This window comes from Phyllopteryx taeniolatus, chromosome 6, assembly GCF_024500385.1.
Source record: "Phyllopteryx taeniolatus isolate TA_2022b chromosome 6, UOR_Ptae_1.2, whole genome shotgun sequence".
Lineage (NCBI taxonomy): Eukaryota > Metazoa > Chordata > Actinopteri > Syngnathiformes > Syngnathidae > Phyllopteryx > Phyllopteryx taeniolatus.
Window position 1 is genome coordinate 16,083,620 of NC_084507.1, and position 27,062 is coordinate 16,110,681.

General features: G+C 42.5%; 1 protein-coding gene across 1 annotated transcript in view; it reads left to right on the forward strand.

Annotated features, from left to right (window-relative positions):
- erfl3 (Ets2 repressor factor like 3) overlaps nucleotides 1–27,062 on the forward strand; it is a 98,916-nt gene that overhangs the window by 53,344 nt on the left and 18,510 nt on the right. Inside the window, exon 2 of the mRNA XM_061775856.1 lies at nucleotides 18,177–18,411. Within this exon, the coding sequence (XP_061631840.1) occupies nucleotides 18,177–18,411 (235 nt within the window). The remainder of the gene's footprint in view (nucleotides 1–18,176; nucleotides 18,412–27,062) is intronic.

Genomic DNA, 27,062 nt, shown 5'->3' on the forward strand with positions numbered 1-27,062 from the left:
GCGTCCTTACGTGCTCCTCCGCACAGAAATTAGCACTCAGTCAAAATGTGAGCACAGCAGCGGCGTCGAGTGTAGGCAGCGTGTTGTTGAACCAGAGGTGAAGTGTCAACTGGCAGCTCTCAAGCTGCTGGCTGGAGAAGTGCATTAACACTCGCCCGCCAACCCGGTAGAGCGACTGAAGGACGGGAGAATACAGGCGCCTACGGCTTGTGACATGCTCCTGTTAGGCCTTAACAGCTTTTCCCTAAAAGTTACTATGACGGAAATTATGAGCTATCATAGAGAAAGCGCTATTTTTTTTTTTTATAAGGGGTAAGGCTGTCTTAAAATGTTCGTGTCTATTCTTTGGCCACATGAATTACCATTTTGAGGACTCTGCCTTACTTGAACTCCCCCAATTTTACAGGTGTATTCATCATGGGCAAAAATTTACTTGATATAACCTCCCAGAGTGTTTGAAAATTCAGCCCTCAAAGACTGTTAGGGGCACAAAATTTGGTGGGCTTATCCATCATGAGTAGATCCACAAAATTGTCCCAAGAACCCATGCCTGAACAGACACAGGAAGTCTGGCATTTTTATTTGAGGCGACCATTTTAGACTTATTAAGGCCATTTCCTGGTTCCTTTCAAAGACAAGCTCGTTACAGAGCTGTTGTCTAATTGCGGCCAAAGGTTTGGCTATTCAGCTACCAAAGACCATTTCCCTTAGGGACACCAAATTTGCTGGGCTTGTCTGTCATGAGTTGGACCCACAAAAATGTCTCAAGAACCCATGCCTGAACAGACACAGGAAGTCTGCCATTTTGGTTTCTACCTGTCTTTTCAAGACAAACTTGGCAGATTGTAACCAAACTGGAGCCACCAGATGGATGGATGATGCTCAATTGCGAGGATGGTTTTTCTCAAGGCGTGCGGATCAAACTTAGCAGTTTGATAACTTAAGGCATAACTTAACTTCTTTATACTCGCGCGGGCGGCGACTGCGGTAACATCACTATGGCTACCCCACACGCAGTTTTCCTTTATACTCGAGCGCAACCCACGTGTGCAGTTTTGAAAATGTACTGCAGTTCCTCCTCCATGTCGGGAGTGTCGCTATGGCTGGTATTGGCTAGGACATCACAGGGCCGAGTTTCCTCTGCATTTTTTGGCCATTTCCAGTAGCCATTTTTACTTTCCTTTCCGGAACAAGGAACAAAGCAACAACAATGGCGACCGTGGAACAGTGTCTGCTAGAAAAAAATGTACCTAGATGACCAGATGTTACGTTTAATTATGCTGCAAAATCGATCAAGAAGGCGGCGGCGTAGTTGGTATATGGAACCAAGGGGAGCGCTGAGTACGTCATAACAGCATGTGACTAAAACGGACCAATCACAAGAGATGATCTCCGCGGCATTCTACGCGCAGCAACAATTTTTGCTGTGTGCGCGTCAAGTGACGCATGTCGGTCACGTGATGTAATGCGGGCGCTTTCGGCCACGTGAGCGCGTGAGTATAAGGAGGCCGTTAGTTACGGCACAATGGAGTGTGGTTTTAGTGAATTTGTTTATCATTTCTGTTACTGTCACTCATGCTTAATTTATTTATCGCACTTTGACAAGCCCTGTATATCATTTGTTACACATATCTGACTAATTTATCAGACAACCCCCAACAAAAATGTATATTAATGTACAGTATTCATTAGTGATGCATTGAAAATCTTGCCACAGAAAATTTTCATTTGAAAATGGTTTCCTCCCACATCCCAAACACATGCATGGTAGGTTGATTGAAGTATCTAAATTGCCTGTAGGTGTGAATGTGAGTGCGAATGGTTGTTTGTTTGTTTGTATGTGCCCTGCGATTGGCTGGCAACCAGTTCAGGGTGTAGAAAATGGATGGATTGATGGATATTTAAAATACCCCACATCTCGCCCGATGATAGCTGGGATAGGCTCAAGCACGCCCGCGACCCTAGTGAGGAGAAGCAGCTCAGAAAATGGATGGATTGATGGATATTTAAAATACCCCACATCTCGCCCGAAGATAGCTGGGATAGGCTCCAGCACGCCCGCGACCCTAGTGAGGATAAGCGGTACAGAAAATGGATGGATGGATATTTAAAATGTATACATTATCCAGTTAATTTTAGATGGCAGAAAGTGTAGAATGTAAATTGTTTGTAAATGTAGACGCCTGCATGGTATCCCACTGGGCATCCACCAGTTTTTGATACTCAGATTCCAACAATAAGGTAATAGCAACTGAACTGTCTTTAAAATGAAAATTCAATATATGAAGAAAAGATAAATTGTCTTTCTGATATTACAGGTTACAAAAATGGGACTAAAATTCTACCTCTGGTGCCCGGAGAGCGAGCGAAGGCTCTTCTGCCAATGACACAATATTGTTCAGTTCTTAACACACTCGAGGGACCACTTTGGCACACTAACATACACTCCCACCAGGCTTGTTTATGAGTGTGATTATACACCTAAAAAAAGTAGTAGTCCAGCACACCTGAGTGCCGCCTCAGGTGCGACGCTGTCAGGCCTTGGCATGTGTTTGCTCGCCGTGTTTTTTACTTCTTTTCTGCTTGTGCTTCTGCTGCTTTTGCTTGCAGTTCCCGTGTGAAAAAGTTGGCCTGTGTATGTGTGTGTGTCTTTTCGTAGAGCTCCCGAGCGACTGAACGCCTGGTGTGTTGTGTGCGTGTGTGTGTGTGTGTGTGTACATGTTGCAAGGAGTGTATTTAGTCTTCCCAGGAGGTCCCAGACCACTGCGTCGTCACCCATTATGCTCTCAACCGTGAGCTCATGCTTCAAAACAGGTGTTTAAATATTCATTGATTTTTACTTAACCCATGTCACCCATTTAAAAACATTTGGGCTGATTTTTAAAATGTGAGACACAAGGAGGAAAAGATTTTCAAGTCTCAGCCTCCCCAAAAGAAGTCTGTAGCACCCACATTGACCTGTGACACGCAGCACGGTGCCACAGGGCATCCGGATTGCCACAAAATGGAAAGAAGTGCAGTAGTCGAAGAAGAAATAGAAAAAGCTAGGCTAACCGTTACCATGTCCGATAACTTTGTTTTATGGTTTGTTTGTTTTTGTTTTTGGATTGTTTTGTTTTGTTACTTTTTTAAAAGTGGCCTCTTGGAAAGGTAATTTCGGGCCTCTGTATGTTCCACATATCTTGAGTACTGATAATAAATGGTACCATACATTGCATTTGCCAAATCTTTTCATTGTCCTCACTTCCTAGTTGGCTATTGTTCAGTTTCATGTCCCAGTCACTGAGTCTGTGGCTTGGCCCAAGTCAGTGTTGACCATACACACATTAGGATTTGTCATAATTTGTAAATATGGAACAGGTGTAACATTTATGATTGTCAGGCCCGACTGGTTACTAAGCAGATTGCTGAGCAAAAATCACTCACTACTCGTCCAACACCACAGGGTAATCGCTCAGGATAATATTTCAGAGATCTGAGTATCGGGCTTTCGCTGACTTTAATGACAAGGGAGGGAAAATGCCCAAATTTGGCCAGATTGTATGTGTACACCCCGCTTTAGTTTTCCGCTTTCAGAGTGAACTTGGCACACTTTTAAACAAGCACCTCAACTATTGGCTATTTGAACTGTCCTTTCAAGTCGGACACAAGGGCTGTATGTACGGGAAGAGACAATCCTTTGTTGGCGCATTTTTCTCTGCCCTTTAATTCCCATTGGCTGGTAGTGTCACTGTCCAGCGAGCGACCACATCTTACATCATGCCCTCCTAAATCTTTCCTCCTCTTTCCCCACCCTTGTGTCCATCCTTGCTGTGTTCACTCATGCTCATCTTCCTTTGAACAATAACACCACTGTGTATGTGTGTGTGTGCGCGCGCATGAGGCTATTTTTGGCCCTTCCAAGGCCACAAAGGCCTCTCTTCTCTCTGGGACGCTCTCTCTTCTGTGGCTATATGGCAGCCAGTAAAAGCCTATAGACGACCTCTAGGAATGGGTGAGCACCCTTCTCAGCTTGTTTTAACTGCATGATGTGAGTTTAACCCTACCCACTGCAAAAATTTATATTCGTCAATTGGAAACCAACCGTTTACTCCCGAATATATACCGGCAAATATATTTGTCAAGTACGTTTTTCAACGGGTAGGCGTGGAAGAGGGTCACGTCCAGCTTGTCTGTGAAACTAATGTTTGTAAACCACTGTAATGACTGACAAATCCATGGAGGTGGTGGCTTTGCGTCACCTTGGATTTGAGTTCAGCACAGCTTTTGAATAGACAATAATGGTGAGGGTGTGAATTTCGGCTTGTCCCATCGATTATGAGAGAGAGAAATGCCAACACGGAAGTCGAAGTGGAAGTTGTTGTTGCACCTCACACTCGAACAGAGTATGTACTGTATATGTATGATATAAACAGTGTGTGTCGTGAAAAGTAGTAGAAAGTGTGTGTTGTGATCGTGGTAAAGATGCCGCAGTTCATGGATGAAATGAGGAAAGCCATACAAAACAATCACTGACATTCAACTTCAACCATGCGGTGAGTCAGCATTGCTCACACCGCATTACTTAGTTGTATATTTGTAAATAAATGATTATTTTGCCATCAAAAGCCTTTTCTTAGTCTTGTTTTTCTAGTTTTAGAGTTTGAGGTGTAAAAAATGAAAAATATTTGCGTCAAATTCACTCTTCTGCTTAGTATGTTTCTTTTCACAAAAAGCTTGTTTTCTCATTTTTTTGGTTAAAAGCCAGTGTTTTTGGTGAAACCAACCACTGTTCTACTGATTACTAAATAAGGGAAAGCTAGAAGCACACTTTCCTCTTTCTTTTGGTAGGTTTGGATCTTATTTCATTGAACATGATATTTTTTGGGTCTTGAAAGATCAGCCAAAATGCTCTAAAACATCTTGCAACATGGGGAACTCTGCTTTGAAAATGGTTAAATGGTAGTGAATGAGTTAAGATGTTTTTCCAAATTGTTTTTACATTAATGACAGTTAAGAATGTGAAAATGTTACTTAAAGTTTTATTGAGCAGATTATTTTTACTTCCGTGGGTAAAACTGGTTTGAAAATCCCGACAAAATCGATACTGTAGAGTTCTTTTCCCGTTGACTTTCCACATCGATAGTATTAACCGGAACATTAATCCCTGACATATCCCTGGTCCAAACTGCTGCTTTTTGTCCTTCTCTCTTTCTATCTCATGCCCTTGTCATCCTCATGTGGCGGCCTGATGTATTTTTAATGCACTTGATGGGAAGAGTCTGGCCACTTTGGGATTCATGCGTAAGGGCTCTGATTACCTCAACACAGCGAGTGCACCCTTCCTTCGCTTGTTGCGTCTGTGGGTCTTTGTATTGTGCCATCATCTCTTCCCTCTCCTGTTTCCTCCCCGGGTCGAGCTGGAAGCCTCAGGCGCTTTTTTTTTGCTAATCCGAGAATGTGTTGACTTGTGTTTGAATGAAAATGAACGCTATATGCAATTACTGTCTGGCTCGCCCATTTTAATGCTTTTTACCAGCTCCCTGAACCCACAGTGACCTCAAGCTTCTTCATTCGCAATAGTTAACCAGCCATTGTGCAACTCTGCCGTTATTTTGTCACAGGCCTCTCTGTTGATGTGCTGCTGAGATTCTCACGTCCTTTCTCACTTGGAGCGTCTGCCAGCCTCTCTCTCGCTCTCCTTCTTCCCGACAGCACTTTGGCCCACATACACTTGGTACTTCACTTCTGAATCTGTGTTGCGGGCAGTCTTTTTTCCTTTTTCATTGAGCATCTTGCTAGGAGGCTTTATGTATATAGCACCATTTTGTCACAAGGCTATACAAAGTGCTTATAAAACACACCAAGTAGCAACTAGTGAGGATTTTTCGCTGCAATGAAATGGTTGATTGTAACTAGTTCCTCTACAAATGCGCCTCTGTAAGCCTCTAAAAGTATTGTATTTTCATTTCACTGTTGTACCTGACAAGCACTTATCGCATTCGCCAAGGATGTTGTAATTTGGCTCGGTCTCAAGAGCAACTTCGTTTAAAGTCATGCAAAAATAAACTTTATAATCTACAGTGAAAATTTCTTAAGTCCAATGCTGCCGCTGATGTCGTTCAGTTTCAATACAATGTTCGGGAAAAATATGCGACTGTTGTGGCACAAAATCTTCAAGCTCTGACCTTGTGGAGCTGAGTTATTAGATTTTCATATTTTACTTTGCCACTGTTCTCCGCCCACACACAACCACAAAAACTAAACATTTTTGCAATTTACAGTCACCCATATGTCCAGTACACATGCTTCAAGTTAGTTAGGAATCATGTGATAGGCTCCAGCTCACCTGTGACCTGAAACAGGTTAGCGGTATGGATGATTGATGGATGAATGGAAGTGAAACTGGCTTTGGGGCTGAATTTTCAGAAGATTCTTGTTTCATTCCGGGGTACATTTGGTCAAAGTCTGACCTTTTGAAGCTGAGTTATTAGAATTTTATGTTTTATATCAAGTCAAACTTTGCCACAATGCTGCGCCATGATCCACCCACACTTCACAAAAACGACATTTCTTTGTTTAATTCAAGTTTGGTAACATTTGGAAAAAATCTGTTGGAGTATTTTGTTTTCTAGAGGACACCTTACTATAAAATGTCTGCTTCAAACCAAAAAGGCAAAATTCCTTTGCATAGGTTTTTGAGACTTGGTAGACATTTCTACCAAATGTCATGTTGCTGAGTGTAAATGTCTTCAGCAGCTAAATTTTCTAAATGTTTGTGTGGGGGTGGTGGTATTTCTCAGCCAATTTATTCACCACTTATGCAGACTCCAGCATCAACAGACCAGTATGTTGAGTATTTTGTTGAATTGGTTAAGCTTCGGCGGCACGGTGGCCGACTGGTAAGAGCGTCAGCCTCACAGTTCCGAGGACCCGGGTTCAATCCCCGGCCCCGCCTGTGTGGAGTTTGCATGTTCTCCCCGTGCCTGCATGGGTTTTCTCCGGGCACTCCGGTTTCCTCCCAAATCCCAAAAACATGCATTAATTGGAGACTCTAAATTGCCCGTAGGCATGACTGTGAGTGCGAATGGTTGTTTGTTTCTCTGTGCCCTGCGATTGGCTGGCAACCAGTTCAGGGTGTACCCCGCCTCCTGCCCGATGACAGCTGGGATAGGCTCCAGCACGCCCGCGACCCTAGTGAGGAGAAGCGGCTCAGAAAATGGATGGATGGATGGTTAAGCTTCTTTTTACACTTGTGCGACAAGTAACCACAACAACACGAGTCGGCCTTCACACTTTGTCGATAAAGTTAAGACTGTTTTTTTACACTTGTACAACAGTCAAGAATGTTTCTTCAACATTGCTTGCACAGTCAGTAAAGGTGATGGGGACAGTTTTGGATTATGGATAACAGATTGTGTTAAAAGAAAACAGCAACAACAACCAGAAGGCAGACCCAAATGTCCGCTTGTAATATGAGCCAGTGAGCGTGTAGTGATCTCTTTGACTTTAGAATGGACCATAGAGCGGTCACCCTGGAGAAAGATCATATTTGGAGTTGTTATTTTTGTCCTTCTAATCACGAGATCTTCTTAAGCACATTTTTACAAATCTGTGCATATGGTTGAAGAGCAGAGGAAGATGAGGTGAGAGATTGTGTCATTATCCCCACCATCTTCTCTTTGACCTACTCTACCTCTTTCAAGCTCCTTTCCTTCTGCATCAGTCCTACTGGGGAGATACCAGATAGCCATTACGGCATGCACACACAATTAGCATCAATATTTTAGAGGCTTGTGTGGAGCCCTGACAAAAGGGGTGCATTTAATCTCTGCCTTGGGACACTCGAGAGAGTGCAACAGCATTATGAGGGATATGTGGTAGAAAGTGAAGCAAAAAGGGGGTGAGGAGCAGCAAGGGTTTGGGGGGCAACTAGTGAAAGTAAAGACGAGATGCAGCGAGCAGCCCTACAGGCATAGATTGGAGAAAAGAAAAGTAGCGGGACAAACAACAGGGAGAGGGACATTAGGGGAAACGAGTGGGACAATGACCGGAGTGGGAGAGTAGCAAGGGAGAGGATGGAGGGTAGGAAGGAGGAGAAAGTGGGGGGGGGGGGCGTTAAGGGAGCAATGAGATCATAGCTCGTCTGCTAGTCTGTTGTCATCCAGGTCAAATTGCTTCATCCCCCCACGACCACTATCCTTTCCCATTCTTTCCCCCAGTCCTCCTCCTCTCCTGGAGTGCGGGTGCCTCTTTTTCTCAGTGGGATCCCCTCTTCCACACTGTAGTGTGTGGGGGAGGAAGGGAAGGCATAATAGGAAAAATCAGGAGATGAGGAGATACTTGGGAATCTGGCTTCCACTTGTTGCACCTATCATCTGCAACTCTATGAAATCATCAATGCAAGCTGAACGAATGCAAAAGTTAAGATATGGCAAGTTGGCAACAAAACATCCCCTCCTAGTAGGGCTGACTGATCTGGCAAAAAAAAAAAGAAGATCCCGTTAAATTGTTTCATATCATCTGATCTTGATTATATCACAATTTTAAAAAAAAAAATAAAAAAAAAATAGCTGGTTTTAAAGCATATGTACTGAAAACTAAAGACGCTAGAGAGTAGTTCAACATTTTATTAACGCCTTTTGTTCTCGTTGTCAATATTTAAAACAGTAACCCCAAACATGATATTGGCCTACTCAGCAAATAAGGCAAATAAAATAGATACAGAAAAATATGAGAACAATTTTCACTCAACAGTGCAACGAATGTAGAAAAATATAACAACAGTGCACTAGTTTGAAGTCCTGAGTATTTCTGGAGGTACAAGATAAACAAACTGCCCCCTCAGGGATAATGAAGACACCTTGGATTGTGAACATTATTGTTCTCCAGTTATGATGCCACATATACCCTGTTAAAATTATTGCTACTTTCAAATGTGCATGATCTTTAATAATACAGATTAACTTGTTTTGCCATTTTACAAACCAGCTGAATAATGATGACATGATTGATTGATTGATTGATTGATTCATTCATTGATTGGTTGATTTGGTCTGGCGTGGTTGCTTTGGTCTGGTGGCCTCACTGCTAGCAGTGGCTAACTGCTAATGCTGCCTGTGCTGTCAGCAGTGAGTGACAGGCTGTTTTCCACATAATCACTTGGGTGGTACTTCTTCAAATGAATAAACACAGTGTTGCCTGTTTTTGAGGGTGGCGACATACTGTGGACATTGGCTATTTAATAGCATTGCTCCATGTCGCTTTGGAGATGCCACCACACAACCGACATTGTGTACTGGCGGAGCGGCCGGTTGCCTCCATCGCCGGACCGCAGTAAGGGCGAAGAGTGGCCGACGCGGCGTGCTGCTTGTGACGGCGGCTGAATTGGACCGGGAGTTTTGATCTCGCTACAGGGCAGGTCAGCCGAGGAGGCATGGTTTCGGTTTATCCCAACCACTGACAACTTGATGTGGACCAGGAAAAGGATGACTATTTGGCTGTTGTTACGCATATTCCCGCCGTGTTAAGATCGAGGAAATATGCACACATCTTATAGAACTCGGTGGGAGATTTATCACAATCTCGATCATGTAATCGCCCATCCCTTAATTCAAGCAGGATTTATAGTACTGTACATGGTTCATGTGACACAATTTTGAGTTTTATGGCACAGTTCTCGAGTTCCTCATTAGTGTAAAGTGAAAAATATGCATGGAGGTAGGGTGGGAGATCTATCGAATGTACTCGAAATATCACGTGATGTTGCACGTGAGAGCTCTAAAATGAACATTTTGTGACCAAGTACAAATTCTCATGTAACGTTGTCTTCTTTCACTCTTTGCTGGTGCGCCTCTCACAGGAAGCACAACACTCCACACACATCAAGAAAACTCCTGCACGGATGCAGTTTTTGTATAGCATCTTAAAACTGAGAATATTTCATTTTCGTGTTCAAAATCCAACTGTAGTGTCTGCTTTAATCATTGGTGGCATTTTATGAGCCTAAGGGTAATTTTCAATAAATTTACCGTATTTTCACGACCATAAGGCGCACTTAAAAGTCTTAAATTTTCTCCAAAATGGACGGGGCCCCCGCCTTATAATGCGGCACGCCTTATGTGTGCACCGAGTTCCAAAATCTGTAAATGTTGTGTGACTTTGATGAGCTCCTCCGCTTGACTGACTGGGAGTGTTTCCTGCCAACATCCTGGACGTTAAAGGGAGAAGGGTGCGCGTGACAGAGGACGCTAAAGGCACGACCCCAGTAGGTATATAGCGCCGGTATGTACATTGTGCAAAACAACATCGGTTTGGCTCAGGATCCCCGAAAATGGCACCAATGAAGAGACATGCTTACGAAGCACAGTTTAAACTATCAGTTACGCGGAGGAACATGGGAATCGAGCAGCCGCGAGAGAATTCAAGATCAACGAATCCATGGTTTGCAAGTGGAGGAAGCAGGAAAACGAGCTTTGCCAAGTCAAGAAGACGAAGCTGAGTTTCTGTGCAAACAAGGCGTGGTGGCCCGAGTTGGAAGACCAACTCATTTCATTTTTTCATTTGAATGTTGTACATTTAGCAACACAGTGAATAGGAGTTAGCAGGTCTGCCTCACAGTTATATGATTGTGTATTTGAATCTCTGTTCTAGCCTTCCTGTAGGGAATTTGCATTTCTCCATATACTTGTGTGGGTTTTCTCCAAGTACTCTGGCTTCCTTCCACATACCCAAAAATTCATTGAAGACTCTAAATTGTCAGGAGGTATGAATGTGAGTGTGATTGATTGTCTAGATGTGCCCTGTGATGGGCTGGCGACCAGTCCAGGGTGTACGCCTCCTCTTGCCAAAAGTCACCTGGGATCGGCTCCAGGTCACCCATGGCCATGACCCCAGTGAGAAAACGCTCTAAATGTCTTAGTGTTTTTCATACAAATATTTATTATGACTTTACAGCTGTGTTAGCGTAGGTTAATGATAAATTAAGGTACCTTCCAATTTGTATATGAATTCAGTTTATGTCTCTTCCATAGGAACGGAACTCAGTCATTGTGTAAATGTGAATTGTTTCTTGTGTCCAGTAAATGTAAACACACTGATATTACAAACCGGTTCTTTGGCTGCAAGTACAAAATTGGAATATATCCTATCCAACCTCTGCCATACCTTTTGACAAGGATGCATCTACTTGACACACTCTATAACAAAATGTTTACTTTTTGGTGATCAAATGGTTCAATTATAAAACTTTTATTAATTGGACATTAGAAAGTCCAAGTCAGCGTTTATGAGCATTGGTCGTTAATCCCTCTCAGCCTGATTGGAAATAGGACATGGGAGCTCTTGACTGGAGTGTCTGGCAAAATCAGGCGAGAGACTGTGTAGCCATCGTAGCTTCTTGACAGTTTGTTTTTTGGAAGAGAGAGGGGAACGTAGCAACAGAAATAAAATGATGGTGACGGTATTGTGGTTGATGGTGGAACTTCCAAAGATGCATTAAATACTACCTTTCACAAGTGACAGTCAGTGGGATGCTAACTAGGGGCTAAAGTGGCTGTCCCCATCTTCACTCACTGCTCTTGCAGCACAAACATTACAACTCAAATGCATGTTACCAGATGATTAAAATCACAAATGTTGTTCAATACCGGCTCCAGTCCTATCAAGTCAGCGGGAATGGGAACAAAAAATAAGATGCTACTGACTACTGCCGATTATCTCCGGCTTTCATGATACTGAAACTCTCATTCTTCTCTTGACGTGTTGTTCTTCTTGTACCACTGTAAGAGTTTTAGTAAAAAGGAAAGCAAAAAGACAAAAAAGTTAATCCTTTAATGCCAGTTGAAATGAGGTGTAGTGAGGTGTGCATTATGACAGTTATATCCAAAACGTATGTGACATTAAGGCATTTTTTCCCCCTGAAGATTTAGGTTCTAGTTTCCCAATTTAAGATCTTTAAGATGTTGTAAATTTGAGGTTTCATTGTCCAGGGGGTCCTCGGTTTACGACAGAGTGCCATTCGTATGGTGACTTTATAACCTGACTGTTTATGATGCAGTTCCGTAAGTATGGCTGTAACTGAACCTGCCTTCTTGTGTCGTGTGACCACAAATTCTTACGTCGCTCCGTGAACTATGCCGTTGTGCACCATTTGTAACCTTGAAACATATGCCTTGACCTTTGTAAATGGAAGACCCCTTATATCAGCTCCGGCTCAGAGTCCTACCATAACAACAGGAATACAAACAAAAAACAGGAAGTAGAAGTTAAGAAATGTAATGAATGTACAGGGATCCTCTGTTTACACCAGCGTTCCATTCCTACGTCATCTTGGTAACCCGCGTACATTACTGTAGTCTGAACCCTATAGTCTATCATTAACCTACACTAACGCAGTAGTATATTCATAATTATGGTAAATATTTGCATCAAAAACACTTTTGGGCGATAAATGTAAAACAATCAAATAAGAACCAGTAAGTACGGCGATGAGTAAGCTTGCCTTCTTGTTCCGTTTGTCCATGAACTGTATTTCTTATGCAAACTACTTAATTGCGCCCCATTCGTGACCTCAAATCGTCATATGTCAAGACCGCCGTAAACCAGGGACCAACTGTATTATATTTCTCGTTGTTCATGTGTTAATGCATCGCGACCCAGAAGCTCGGCCGTTGACTGCTCCGTTGGCCTCCCACAAGCCACGCATTCTCTAGCACTATTAAAATCCCGTCTGGCATTTTTGAGATGGAAAACATGTAGGCATCTTGCACATTGCTCGAGTGTTATTCGGATGGTCCGAATCGTGCCATAGAATCTGAGTAGGTGGTAACAGCGAGTGAGTCACGGTCCGCGCTTCACAATCACGCCCCCTGTGCAGCCTGTTGTCAATAACATAAGCAAAGGAGATCTTGAAAGTGCACGCTTCTGTTAGCATTACATAAGAGCCCAAAAAGAAAAATGAGTGTGCAGATTCATAACAGCCTGGCAGATGTGCCCCCAACATGATTATGTTACGCAACCCACCAAATGGTTCTGGGCAGGTTACCGCGATGCAGATTATCAGAGTCATCTATCTCGCCTCAGGCTGTCATCCAGTAAATCCATTGACATCCATAATCTGATGATTTGGACCTGTTTGTCTCACATTTTCAAACCTCATTTCATGTGTCGCTCAAACTTGGCAAACAGCTGTGCAGTATGTACTGTGTGTCCACGCCCAGTCTCAGTGTGTGTGTGTGTGCGTGTGCGTGCGAGCGTGCGTGTGAGTGTAGGTCTTGTTTCATCCAAGCAGCAGGTGTATTGAGATGAGAGATGACTGGTTTGTTTTTCCTCTGGTCATAGGAAAGAGTGAGTGCACTGGCAGGAAAAAGGTGGAGGAGGCCAAGTGTCCCGCAATGGCCACTAACACAACTTTGAGCACAGTAGTTTCAGTGTGTTTCCTGTGAGGAGCCACTGTGGTGAGGCGGTGGCTTCATGTTAACACGGGAATGTGGTTTGTACAAAGACCGAAATTGGTCTTCCTAAGAAGAGGATTGCAGGTAAAGGGATCGTTCTGCCTCCCCTTCTGCTTTAGTTTTTGATGTTTTTGCTAAAGGATGTGAAGACACGTTTCCATTACGCAGTTTACATCTGGGGTGTCAAACTAGTTTTCATTGCAAGAGTTATGGTTGGCCTCATAGGGCCAGTTATAACTGTGAAACAGTATAGAAGTCAGTAGTTTTGAAGTCAGTGGAAAATAGTACATGAAGTAACGTGGTACTTTGAATTACAAAAGCGCTAAATGAAGTACAGTCTGCAGTAGGACCAACATTTTGGGTTAAAAATATGTCCTAGTTCTTGATGGTGCATCCATGAGCCTCTGTTTCATGGTTTGAATAGTGCAACATTTATGATTGAGAGACAGAAATCCAAAAGTAAATATGGTAGAGTGCAGACCTCTGCCAAGGTGGAACAATTGTGGTCTGCCTATCAACAAATGATTTCTGGCAATGAAGAGTTTTTTAACTGTTCTTAATGTTTACATGTATAAAAGTTATGTGTGGTGATGTCAAAAAAAGTGCTATTCTGATGGACTTCTACTGTAAATGGCAAGAGGGAAATGGAGGAAGGCATAATAATCGTGGTGTCCCACTATCCCAAACTTTGGGCCAGTAGAAAAATAATATACCTAGACAACTCTGCTGGAGGCTTTCAAACTCCCTTTCAAAGCTCCCTGCTCAGCCTGAAATACACCTCGAAGCACTCTTCCTGGAACTAGAAAGTTCACGAACGGGTTTAAACTCAACAGTTGCTGCCATGAAATTAGTGTGGGATATGTCGTCGTTGCCTTTTGACGCGGAGGCTTTTCACACTGAGCAAGTGCAGTGTGAAAAGGACTTTATGAAATTAAAAACCACAATTCCCAGCAAAACCGATGTCAAATCTCTGTGGCCCAGAGAGGAACACTCCACAATGTTTAGTGATGTCACTGATGTCACGGTTGGCTCGATATAGAGTCTATACTGGACTGCTGAGGTGGGCCCAAGTCATTGTTTTGCAAGTCACAAGTAAGTCTTAAGTCTTTGCCCTGGAGTCAAGTCCCAAATCGAGAACGAGGGGGACGACTTAATTTATTCCCCCTTCAAAGCCGATCGATATTAGGTTTTCTATGAAAATGCTATGCTATGACTTACTTTCTCTCACTTTATTTCTGAAGTGACATTAAACAGCGGCACGGTGGCCGACTGGTTAGAGCGTCAGCCTCACAGTTCTGGGGAGCGGGGTTCAGTCTCCCGCCTGTGTGGAGTTTGCATGTGGATGTTTTTGGGTTGTTGTAATAATTAACGTCCTTATTGTCATTTCTGTATATGTTAACAGAGGTTCTTGGAATGTAAACCTTATTTAACTGTCACCTTTATTGATGATTTATGTTGTACTTTTTTTTTTTCTTTTTCATGAAACAATTACTTTAGGTAGTGTGTGAAAGAATGACCTCTTGGTCAATTCCTTTACAGGAGTTTACTGTCTAAAGATAATAAGAACTAACTATAGCAATAATAACATGGTACACTTTAGTGTTATGAGTAATCATTGATTCACAGAATTATGTTGGTACTTTTCATAATTTCCTGTAACTGACACATGTAGTTGTAGAAAGAGAAGCTACAAATTTTGGATTCCCTTTGCTGCGGTCAAAGTAGCAAGTCTTTTCAAGTCAATGGGTTCAAGTCCAAGTGAAGTCACGAGTCATTGCAAGTCTTGTAACATATTGTCAAGTCAAGTCTAAAGTCATCAAATTCATGACTCGAGTCTGACTGGAGTCCAACTCATGTGAATCGAGGCCACACCTCTGCTGGACTGTACCAGTAGGAATGCGCTGGGGGTGAACAGCCATGATCCCCGTTTAATGCGGGGTTTAGGTTATGGATCACCCCCACAATAGATGATTTCTGCGATGGGGCAGCCATGTTTTATTTATTTTTATTTTTTTTAAAACATATTTTTAAACTTTATGAATTTCTCCAGCCCAACACTTATTTTTTCCCACACTCTTATTAAACTATACCATACTCATGAACATTTACTATACTTTATACTCTTAAACATACATATTAACAACATACTGTATAGAATAAAGGTATTCACCATTGAAGTTGATGCTAATTTTTAATCTACTCCATACTGAATGAAGAGCAATACAGCTGTCACTCTGATATTATTTTCGTCCTTTATGTACCAGACCGAACATTCATGTATGCCACAAATGGCTGCCGATAGGCACAAACCTTCTCCCTTCCTTCAACAGATTGAGAAGTAGCATCTTTTCTGCTAGTTAGCTGTACTGCTAGTATCTTCCTCTGCCCCTAACTGCCAGGTACCTTGTTTGTGCGGCATCCTAGGGCTTGAAATAAAGTATTGTAACGTCTTCCAAAAATACGCGACGAGACGTTAGTCTGTTTATCTCACACCTATTGATAGACGTAACGGAACACGGTTACTGTGAGATGCACGCCGTCAACAAACGCTCTCTCGCCCCCCCCGGTTGTCCCCGCACACACTGAGAAGCGATGCGTTCAAATACTCATAAATCTCAACACTCAGCACAACAAGGCTTTTTTACTGCACTGTACTGTTATTTTATTCCTTGTAATATGTTTTTCTTAATGAAATTGATTTTTTTTTGTTTTAGGCTAGAGAATGGTAATTTTAGCACAACAATAAAAAAAAAATAGGAAGAAATCCCAATGTTGAATTGTAAGCAATATAAATATGATTCATTCATTCATTTTCCGTACCACCTATCCTCACTAGGGTCGCAGGCGTGCTGGAGCCTATCCCAGCTAACTCCCAGCTAGGGTGAGAGGCACCCTGAACTGGTCGCCAGCCGATCGCAGGGCACATATAAACAACCACAACCATTCACACTCACATTCACACCTATGGACAATTTAGTCCACAATTAACCGACCATGAATGTTTTTGGGATGTGGGAGGAAACCGGAGTACCCGGAGAAAACCCACGCAGGCACAGGGAGAACATGCAAACTCCATACAGGCGGGCCGGATTTGAACCCAGGTCCTCAGAACTGTGAGGCAGATGTAATATAAATATGATTTAAAAAAATCAAATCAAATCTGCAATGCACTGAATCTGTAAAAAGTGAACCGCGATATAGCAAGGGATTACTGTAGTACAAACAAATTTAATGTGTAGTTGTCTTTATACATGTCAACAGCAAATTGTGATAATAGTGAGTGAGTGCTACAGGTGCATTAAGTCATATCCTGTTATTGTGTGCGGGATTGTTGCAATTGAGTGTGAGACCATTTGTATTCTGTAGTGGGGAAATTAGTCTCATGCAAATCTGTAGTGTTGTTTTTATGTAATTCCTGTTGACTAACTAAACTAATGCCTAGACTTGCCAGACTACAAGATTTTAGCCCCAATATTGGCCCGATTAGCTATTGTGGCTAATTTCCCAGATCGTGCCCGACATTTTTTGTCGGGAACGATGAAACCTATTGTCGTGTGACATAATCCACGACCAACGACTTGGCTCTACGATAGCCCTATGACGCCAAAATGAAAAGTCAAGCATATTTGATTTTTTTGTGATATCTTCCGTGTAGTGTGACATATCCACGACAACTCTCCGACAGCGCACCTTGACGTGGACCAATAGGATTGCGTAGTGTGACCGGCACTTCGCCTGCCGTGCTTGCTGTTGTCAACATACTTGGTCGCCGTTGTCAACATTTATTCACATGCACAAACCAATGTTTACCAAAGCTGTAGAGCATGATTCGACAGAACGCCGGCATGTTTACGTACAACCGTTAGTGCTAGCACTAGCTTGCTAGGTTACATATCATTTTGTTGGCTACTTGCGAGCCATATTGTATTAAAAGTACCTGGACATACCTCAAGCAATCCTTGAATGAACGTCCTCTCCCACGTTTTTCCTCATTTTGTCCCCCCCACATAATACATTGGCTCGGCGCATTGTTGTTGTTGTCGCCATAGTAACGAGCGTATCCGGTTTCTGATTCCGCCTCTCCGACAGTGTTCGATTTGACAAGATAAAGGTCAGCGATCCTAAAAGACGGGATGCGGTGGTATCGGAATACACGTCGTGTTAGTGTTGCCACTGTCAGCCCGAGATACGGGAAGATTTGATGGCAGTATCCTGACATTGTGAAATCGGGAAAGACCAAATTTGTCTTGTAATCTGATGCAGACATAACAAGCAAATCAGCCAACCAGCAGGGGTGGAAGCAAAACTTAATAAAGATGTGACTGTTTTTTTTTGTCAACCAATCAATGGACTGCAGATGTGTTTAGTTATATCAAATTTTGCTAAACTTAATTGAACCAACCCATACTAGCGGAGAAATTTCTCAAAAGCAAGCAGACAGTTTGGGCAAGCAGAGGGAAAGGTTAGTGAGCAGACATTCGTGGTGGATGTGAAATATGAATGAGGCTACTCCACTGTGAGCTTGACTAAGCTGCACTTTTATGTGTGATCTATACTTGGCTAGACACTCATAATCCTCTTTCCTCTTGTAGACTCCACTCACCTGAAACAGCTACAAACTGCTGACACTTATCAGGTCCAACTTCAAACAAATCTCGACTCCTTGACCCCAATGTATCCCCCACTTGTTGTTCAACATCATTATTTTGTTATTTAGAGGCCGCCTCCTTTTATTTATGGCAGGTTTTGCCTTTCCTGACTGGGCCTACAAGCCAGAGTCGAGTCCGGGGTCCAGGCAGATCCAGCTGTGGCACTTCATCCTGGAGCTGCTGAGGAAAGAGGAGTACCACGACGTCATCGCCTGGCAGGGTGACTACGGCGAGTTTGTCATCAAGGACCCGGATGAGGTGGCCCGGCTCTGGGGTGCCAGGAAGTGTAAACCCCAAATGAACTACGACAAACTGAGCAGGGCACTGAGGTAAAATGGCTAACACTTGTTTTTTGTCTTCTTTTTATATCACGATTCTCTGATAATTCTACCAGAAGTTGCCCAGGAATTTTCTAACAATTCAGCCCACAAAGCCAGTTTCAATTAACATGAAATTTGTCCAGAAAGTGTGCCATTTTGTTTTGAAGTAGAGATTTTAAGTTTATTTTGGCAGTGTTCATGGGCTTTTGAAATAGAAACTTGTCCAAGAGATAAGTCCTGTTTCTATCAACTTTGAACCACATATATACCATAATATAAATGCGTGATGTTAATTTGTGAAGATTTTAGGTTTTACTCATTGCGTGAGCAGAGCATGCACCCTCCAACTTCAGTGTGCCCCCGAGGTTTCTGTTCACTGCTGCTTGCAGTTCTAATTTTAATCAGAATCATAATTTTTTGGGTGTTGTCCTGATCTGATCACGTGATCAGAAATCGGGCCTGGTCAGGTCATTTTCAGCTGATCCCTATGATCTTTATTTATTTATATTACAAAGTGACAAAATAATCCTGAGGGAGAAAGGTCTTGCAAAATGGAAAGTGTGTTTTATATTACACAATGGAACCTTTCAAGTTTTTTTTAGTCCAGTATTTTTTAAGAGTGACAGTAACAGAATTGGCCTCAGGCAACAGTGTGTGTGTCTGCAGTCTGCCATAGTGCTCTCTGTAGTGGGGGGCACCGCCTAAAAGTCGTCACTCCCAGAGCATGTGTTCGGAAGAAAGTGTGTGGGGGGGGGGGGGAAGAGGCACAGAGTGAGATGTGGAAGCACTTTGCATACACAGCTGACAGTTAGGGCAAGCCGAAAAATAACACAAACTTAAGCCTGCAAAGCCGGATATAATATACTGTATGGCCAAACTCACTAAACGGCACTGTCAGAGTTGAAAGAACAACAGGTTTGCAAATGTGTCCCCCCGATATTGTCAAGCCGTAAGAAAATTCCACAACAGTCTTGGGAGCCTTTTCCATCTCGCTGGACTAAGTTGACTGGAAGCATTTCATTGAGACCCCACAGACACGCAGTCTTTTACACTTTGGCATTCTTTCAGCCAGACATTCCATTAGTCATGTTTGTTTAAATCCAAATAGCAATAACACAACCCTGGCCACATGCCCTTACACACACTATTGACCTGTACCAGTTGAGCTTCCTTGGTGCCAAGTAAAAACTTCCACTGTTTACCCAGTCGCACCTCAACGCCTTTTACTTGTACTTTTAATTTCCAACACTAGACACTAAGCCAAGACTGTTAGTGTGCTACAACAGTGATCTGGGTAAGTTATGACATAGCCTCAAACTCGCCTTTTGAATTAGTGGTTTCCAGCTCAGTCTTTCATACGTGATGGCTGGATGTTGTCCACCAATAGTCTAAAGATGAGATCAAATCACTACGTATTATTCATGCTTATTCATTGGCAAGATGAAGCACTATATCTCGTGCCAGTTTGGGCGATGTTCCAAGAAATGCCTAGTCGATACCGTATGAGTGATGTCAACCACTGCCGGTTGAACAGATTCATTGTTGTAATGTTTGATGATACATATCACGAAATGCTAAAATAAACACACATGCTAACCCTGTTACTATGCCTTCGCTTTGAACGCCACAGTCTTCACTTTACTGCAGCGAGCATTAGTCTCCTCTTAAATAAAATGTCTGCTAACCATGGCCAAGAAGTAAACGGGCGGACCTCAGTTCTCCTCCATTGCTGCTTGTTAATGTGTCTCATGCCAACTGATGAGTTTAATGTGACGTGTTTTTCTCAGTTTCAAGTAAAAAAGTGACATCAGTGGGTGTGCTTAATATTTCTGGATACTTGAATTTTAATGCTTGGGGTCACCCTTTTACCTTTTTAACCCTGAGGAAAAGACACACAGTTGCCTTATCGACCCATAATTATTCTTTGGGGGGTACATTATTGTTGACTGATCATTGGAAAGAGCTTTATGACTGTGCCTGTATGTATTTAACTGTGGTTTGTTTTCCATTGACACCATTCTTAGAAATCACATCTCAATCACCTGGAGTCAACTTGTTGTTCATATCCAAACTTAGACTATAAGCCCTTTAAAGAAAGCTACATGCGTTCTAACAGGAATAGATATTAAAGGATTTACCTTGTTTTAAATAGATGCCTTTTTTTAATGCATACTCATTTACCTTCCAGATTAAGAACCATGCAAAGTCAAGTGTCAGCATTTAGAATTCCTCCATTAGACAGACAAAGAATGTGAGCTGGGACACTTGCGGTCATGCCGATTATTTATAGCATGTCCATCCTCTCTAGCTGTGACAGATTTGAAGCTTAAGTGGTGGTAAGTGCTTAACTATAGCGAGTCTTAGCGTCTATCTCTTTGCGTCCTCATCCATTCTTGTTTGGTCCAGTGTGGATGCATGGAGCAAAGTCACCTTTAAGCGACAAGGGCGGGTGACCAAACGCCACTTGGCCACCTGACGTGACACCGGATCTGTCCTCAGAGACACGCTGTGGAGATGCACATCAATAGTAATGTGGCAGCAGGATTAGCGGCACTAAAGATTAATGAAGTCATAAAAATCGCTTCGCACACGTGTGCTTGTTAACAGGGCTGTACGCTGTTGGAGCCCAGGGCAGCTTATGTCCTTCATAAGGAGGAAACCTGGAGTCTGCTCATAGCATGTGGCAATTTGCATCCACACACACATGGACCCTAACTTGAAAAGTGTTTTGAAGTGTTCCTTTTCATCGTCCCAAATATTACTCACACCTCCGTTATTATTCCCTGCATGCCTGCTGAACACATGGCAAAATTTCTTTCACCAAGACCCCCCCATCCCTCCTTTTTTTTGTTCTTAATCTGGATTGATTGCTGCATGTGGCGGCACATTGCTCAAGTGTTTCGCACGTTTGCCTCACAGTTCTGGGGTTTGGGGTTTGATTTCTCCTGCCTTCATGTTGTAGAGTTGTCATGTTGTCCCCATGCTTGTGTGTTTATTTTACCCTGGCTTCCTCCCACATTCCCAAAAGATGCATTTTAGGTTTATTGAAGACTGTCCATATGTATGAATGTGAGTGTGAACCTTGTAGCCCAAAGTCAGCTAAGTTGGGCTCCGGCTCACTTGCAACCTTAACAGGGACATGCACTATAGAAAATGGATAGATGGCTGGATGATTGTTGCGTCGTGACTTTCCGCCAAGAGGACACAGGCCCATACTGTTCGTCATCTTGATCTCCTGCTCACACAGCCGCTCTGACATTCCCACTCCCGTTGAGAGGATTGCGATCACACTTGTTTGTTTGTTAGAATGCTTACAAGGTTAGACTGTCATTTCATAGTCTTGACTTGCATCTAATGACTGGTATAATCTTTAAATGAGCGATTAAGAATTTTGTCAGTCGTGTAGACCGGATTGCAGTGTTGGGTCTCAGCTAAAGGGAGTCCTGGGTTTACGACAGAGTTTTGTTCCTACGGCGGTGATGTGCCCTGAATTTGTATGCAAGTCCAAACGTGCCATGTTATCACTAACCTACGCTAGAGCACAAGTCATAAGAATTTTGCTATTAAAATCCAATATGACCTAATGAGATTTCAAAGAGAAATATAGGAACTAATCTATATCCAAACATATTACCATAATTTCTTGTGTGTAATGCACATCCCCCCCCCCCCCAAAAACAAATCTCAGAAGTTGATAGAGCCTATTATACATTGGTATCCACCTTATTCCTGGGGGTGCTCATGTAGAAACGGTTATGGGCGCAACTTCCTGTGAGACACCAGAAGTAGCAGTAAGCCATTTGTTGTTAGCTGTTTTGGTGGCCCGGAGCGGTTTATTTGGCCGTTATTATTTGCCGATTATTCCCCCCCGTAGCATTTAAAAATGTCATTGCGCAGCTTGGGAACGTGTTGCACTGTTTGCGGTTATACTAACAACCAGAAGAAGTTGAATCTGTGGCTACGAGAGCAATGTTTTGAACATGTAACCCAGCCAGAAAAAGAGCTAATGTTGTTGTGAGAATCGGTACAGTTTCCACTAGACTTTACACCAATCTGATCGGCTTCATCAGTATCAGCTGATAATTAGCATTTTAGGCTGATCTGCTTTCAAGTCATAATTCGCCGATCTGATCAATGACGTCATCGATCGGCTCCGCAAAAGACATTTACTCCGAGTCACTGTTGCGTATGAATCCAAAAGCTAGTTTATTTTTAGCCTTGTCACGTGTCTTGTGGTGTAGTACTGTAACTATCTGACAGCCAATAAAGTTTTTTTTGATCTTGTCAGTGGACTATTTTGTGGTGTCTCTGACAAACAACACGTAAATTATTTGCAGTCTGTGCACAGCTGAAGTATGTCGTGGAGAACGTCATCTAAATGCTTCAACGCAACAAATTTGATCGGGCACCTGAATAATGTACACGAGGATGAGCATGCCGCGTTCAAGCAACGCAGCGTGGGGGGGAAGGAAGAGCCAAACGGACGCAAACTCTGGACAGCCCCTGTCCATATAGCCGGGGACAGTGAGGAAGTTAGAGTAAGCATGTCATTAACAGTATTTGTTAAAGTAATTTAATTGCAATAATCTGATTACAGTAAGTTAGCACCCATTATTTCTGTTATGTAACGTTGATTTGACCTAAATTTATGTCAGTGGCCAATCCTTGAATGCCCCCTAGAGGTCATGGATGTTTTAACTTTTGTCTAAAATGAGAATACTTTATAGTAGAGGATACTTTAAGATACTCAGTATACAGTACACAAGTATATACAATAAATGTAAATAGACCCATTGCTCCATCTTGTGATCGGTTATCGTTTTTTAAAAACTTGCTGATCGGGGTAGGACTTAGGTTTTTTACTTCTTCCTACTCCATTTGAACATGTCAACTGCTGAGCAAAGAGATCTTGATTTTCTTTCCCATCCACCCATCCATCCATCCATCCATCCATCCGTCCATTCTTTACACCGCTTATCCTATTCAGGGTCGCGCGGTGCTTGAGCCTATCCCAGCTGACTCTGGGCGAGAGGCAGGGTACACCCTGAACTGGTCGCAATCCAATGACTGCACATATAGACAAACAACTAGTCACACTCACATTTACACCTATGCGCAATTTAGTCATCAATTAACCTACCAAGCATGTTTTTTTTCATGCATGTTGGCAGTAATTCAGAGTACCCAGAGAAAACCCACACAGGCACGGGGAGAACATGCAAACTCCACAGAGGCGAAGCCGGATTTGAATCCAGGTCCTCAGAACTTTGAGGCAGATGTGCTAACCAGTCGCCCGCCCTGCCGCCCTCTTTTAATTTTATTTTTTAATTATTATAAATAAGTATGTGCTGTGATTGGCTGGTGACCAGTTCAGGGCATACCCTGCCTCTCGTCCAAAGTCAGCTGAGATAGGCGCCAGCCCACCGATGACCCTAGTGAGGATAAGCGGTTCGGAAAATGGATGGATGGACGGATAAGTATGTGTTCAGTTAAAAATCAGTCCATAATATTGTAACTTTTACAGTGCTGTGAAAAAGTATTGGCCACCTTCTCAAATTCTTATATTTTTGTATAGTTTCCTCTATTTAAGATCATCAAACAAATGTAAATATCCGACAAACATAACCCAAGTGAACTTAAAATGTTGTTTTAAAATTATTTCATTTATGAAGGGCGGGGGAAAAAAATTAATTTTACCTGGCCCTGTGTGGAAAAAGTAATTACCCCCCTTGTTAAATCATGAATTAATTGTGGCTAATCACAATTTTGGATTAATTTTAACTGATCACACCCAAGCCTGATTACCTCCAGACCTATTCAATCAAGAAATCACTTAAATAACACTCGGGTTCTGCAGCAGGATAACTATTCTAAAGACACCAACAAGTCAACCTCTGGATAGCTTTTAAAAAAAAAAAAAAAAAAAAAAAAAAAGAAAAATGAAGGTTTTGGAGTGGCCTAGTCAAAGTCCAGACTTGAATCTGATTGAAATGCAGTGGCATGACCTTAAAAAGGCTGTTCATGTTCGAAAACTCTTCCATTTTTGCTGAATTCAAACAATTCTGCAAAGAAGAGTGGGCCAAAATATCGCCACAGTGATATGAAAGACTCATTGCCAGTTATAGAAAACGGTTAATTTCTGTTGTGACTGCTGAGGATGGCCCACCCAGTTAGGTTTAGGGGGCCATTACTTTTTCACACAGGGCCAGGTAACCTTGAATAGTTTATTTTTTTTCCCTTAATAAATGAAATCACTTTTTAAAAACAGCAATTTAAATTCACTTTGGTTACATTTGTCTGATATTTACGTTTGTTTGATGATCTTAAACATTAAAGTGGGGAAACTATGCAAAAATCTAAGAATTTAAGAAAGGGGCCAATACTTTTTCACGGCACTGTATGCACCAGTTTTCCACCTTTGGTTTCTATCCTCAAATTACTACCATCGGATGAGCAAGATGAGATGTCAGCCTGTAATGCCCAAACACAGTGGCCAGATCTAGGGATGGAGGACCACGCCTATCCTTCAGCCATCACTTGTGAAATGCATTCACTGCCACTAGAAGTGCTACATCCACTTGCTGACGGCATACAGTATTAGTGATGCAGACTCCCGTCTGTCTACAAGGATCCCACTCACAGAATTTAGAACAATTGTAGCCTGCCTACAACCATTTGCCCCAGCTCCACAATCAATGCCAGTTGATGACCAAAGTCTTATGACTTTGATAAAGTTAAGACAAAATCTAATTATGTTCATTTCAGATGCTTATGGTGGACAATGCAGTGACAATTACATGACACTAAACTCAGGTTTTCTAGGCTACTTGCGTACTGGAAATCAAGTGATCGGTGACCGTGGGTTCACCGTGAGAGATTTGCTGGAGGAGTGTAAGGGGAACCTCATCAGTCCAGCATTCACACGCAGAGGGTGCCAGGCCAGCTAACCAGGGGTTCACACGTACACGCTGGATTGCTCAAGCTGGCATTCACGTTGAACGGGCAATAAGGCATCTGAAGGTTTTCAAGATTCTCTCACAAACAGTGCCAGTCAACTTGGTTCCCAAAATTGAGAGTCTAAAAATCTCTGCAAGTTGAGGGAATTTAAGAGCTGATCTTATTTCAAGTGAACAGTGAGAAGAAATTTAATGGTGCACCAAAATATTGTATTGAAAACACCCTTTTCCTTGTAACAAAAAATAAACAACTGAAGATGTCTTGTTTTCCTACATGCCTGGCTCTTTATTTGTTTATTTTTTTAAACCATCAACCCAGAGTGGGCTTGTCTGTGTCCTGGCAAAGCAGATGGAGATCAAATAATAGTCAAGTTTTTTTGTGTAGCCCTTAATCACAAAGTCTCAAAGGGCTTCAGGGGCCCACAGTTGGCAATGATTGACATCCACTAATCTAATAACGAAAAAGTGAAAAGGTTCTTAGTATAGCAATGAGCATTAGAAACCGACCGTCACTAGTTTTCAGCAGTTCTTTTGCACGGGAAATATATATATATTTTTTTTATGTGAGAAAACTGCTTGGAGTGGAAAAATTCCATCCATCCATCCATTTTCCGTACTGCTTATCCTCACTAGGTCACGGGCGTGCCCAGTTGACTCTGGCGAGAGGCGGGGTACGCGCGGAACTGGTCGCCAGCCAACCACAGGGCACATATAAACAAACAACCATTTACACTCACATTCACATCTACGGGAAATTTAGATCCTCAATTAACCTACCATGCATGTTTTTGGGATGTGAGAGGAAACCAGAGCATTGATTTCATAAAATTGGTATCGGTATTGGTATCTTTCTGGTGTCAAAGTACAGATACTGTATCAGTATTGGTACCGGTATTTCTTATTGATAGTGAGCCCTGTACAGGGGGGTTCTTGGTTTATGAGCGTTCCCTTCCTACGGTGGCAACATAACCCGAATTAATACGAAAGTCGGAACGTGCCATTATCTATCACTAATTTACGCTAATGCAGTAGGAAAGTCAGAATTAGAGTAAATATTTGTATGAAAAACACTTCTAGGCCAGAAGTATTAAAACATAAAATGAAAAACACTATGTACGGTGGTAATTGTGCCGTAAGATCATGTATTCTTACGCCGTTGTGCAAACTACTCCATTCCGTTTGTAACCTGGAATCCTCAGATTATTGTAAAATGAGGACCCCCCTCTATATGTTGGTCAGATATTTCAGGGCTTTTTATAACAGTTCCCATGAGGCTGTGTTTTTAGAATGGCTTGACAGTTTATATCAAATGCTCTCGTGGGGCCGTATATGGCCGACAGGTAAAATATCTGAACCTTGCTTTGGTTTCCCTCACATCATTTAGTGGAGACCATGACTTAATGAGCTTCCAGCCCCCTCTCACAGAGGCACATCGGCCCTCCCGTTTTACAGTCAGAAATCGTGTATGGGTTCCCTACACGGTGGTCAGAGGTCAGAGGGGGCTGCCACACACAGCTGGAAAAGATTAACAAGCCAACACGTGTGCACATTCACATACACAAGCTCGCCATTGTACCAAGACCCTCCAGCTTACACGCATGTTTGGTGTGTTTGCTTCATTTCCAAATGTAATTGAGCAGTGGTGGACCACCACTATTGGCAAATGGCTGCCCCATAAAAGAAACAACTATGATAAAAACGCTA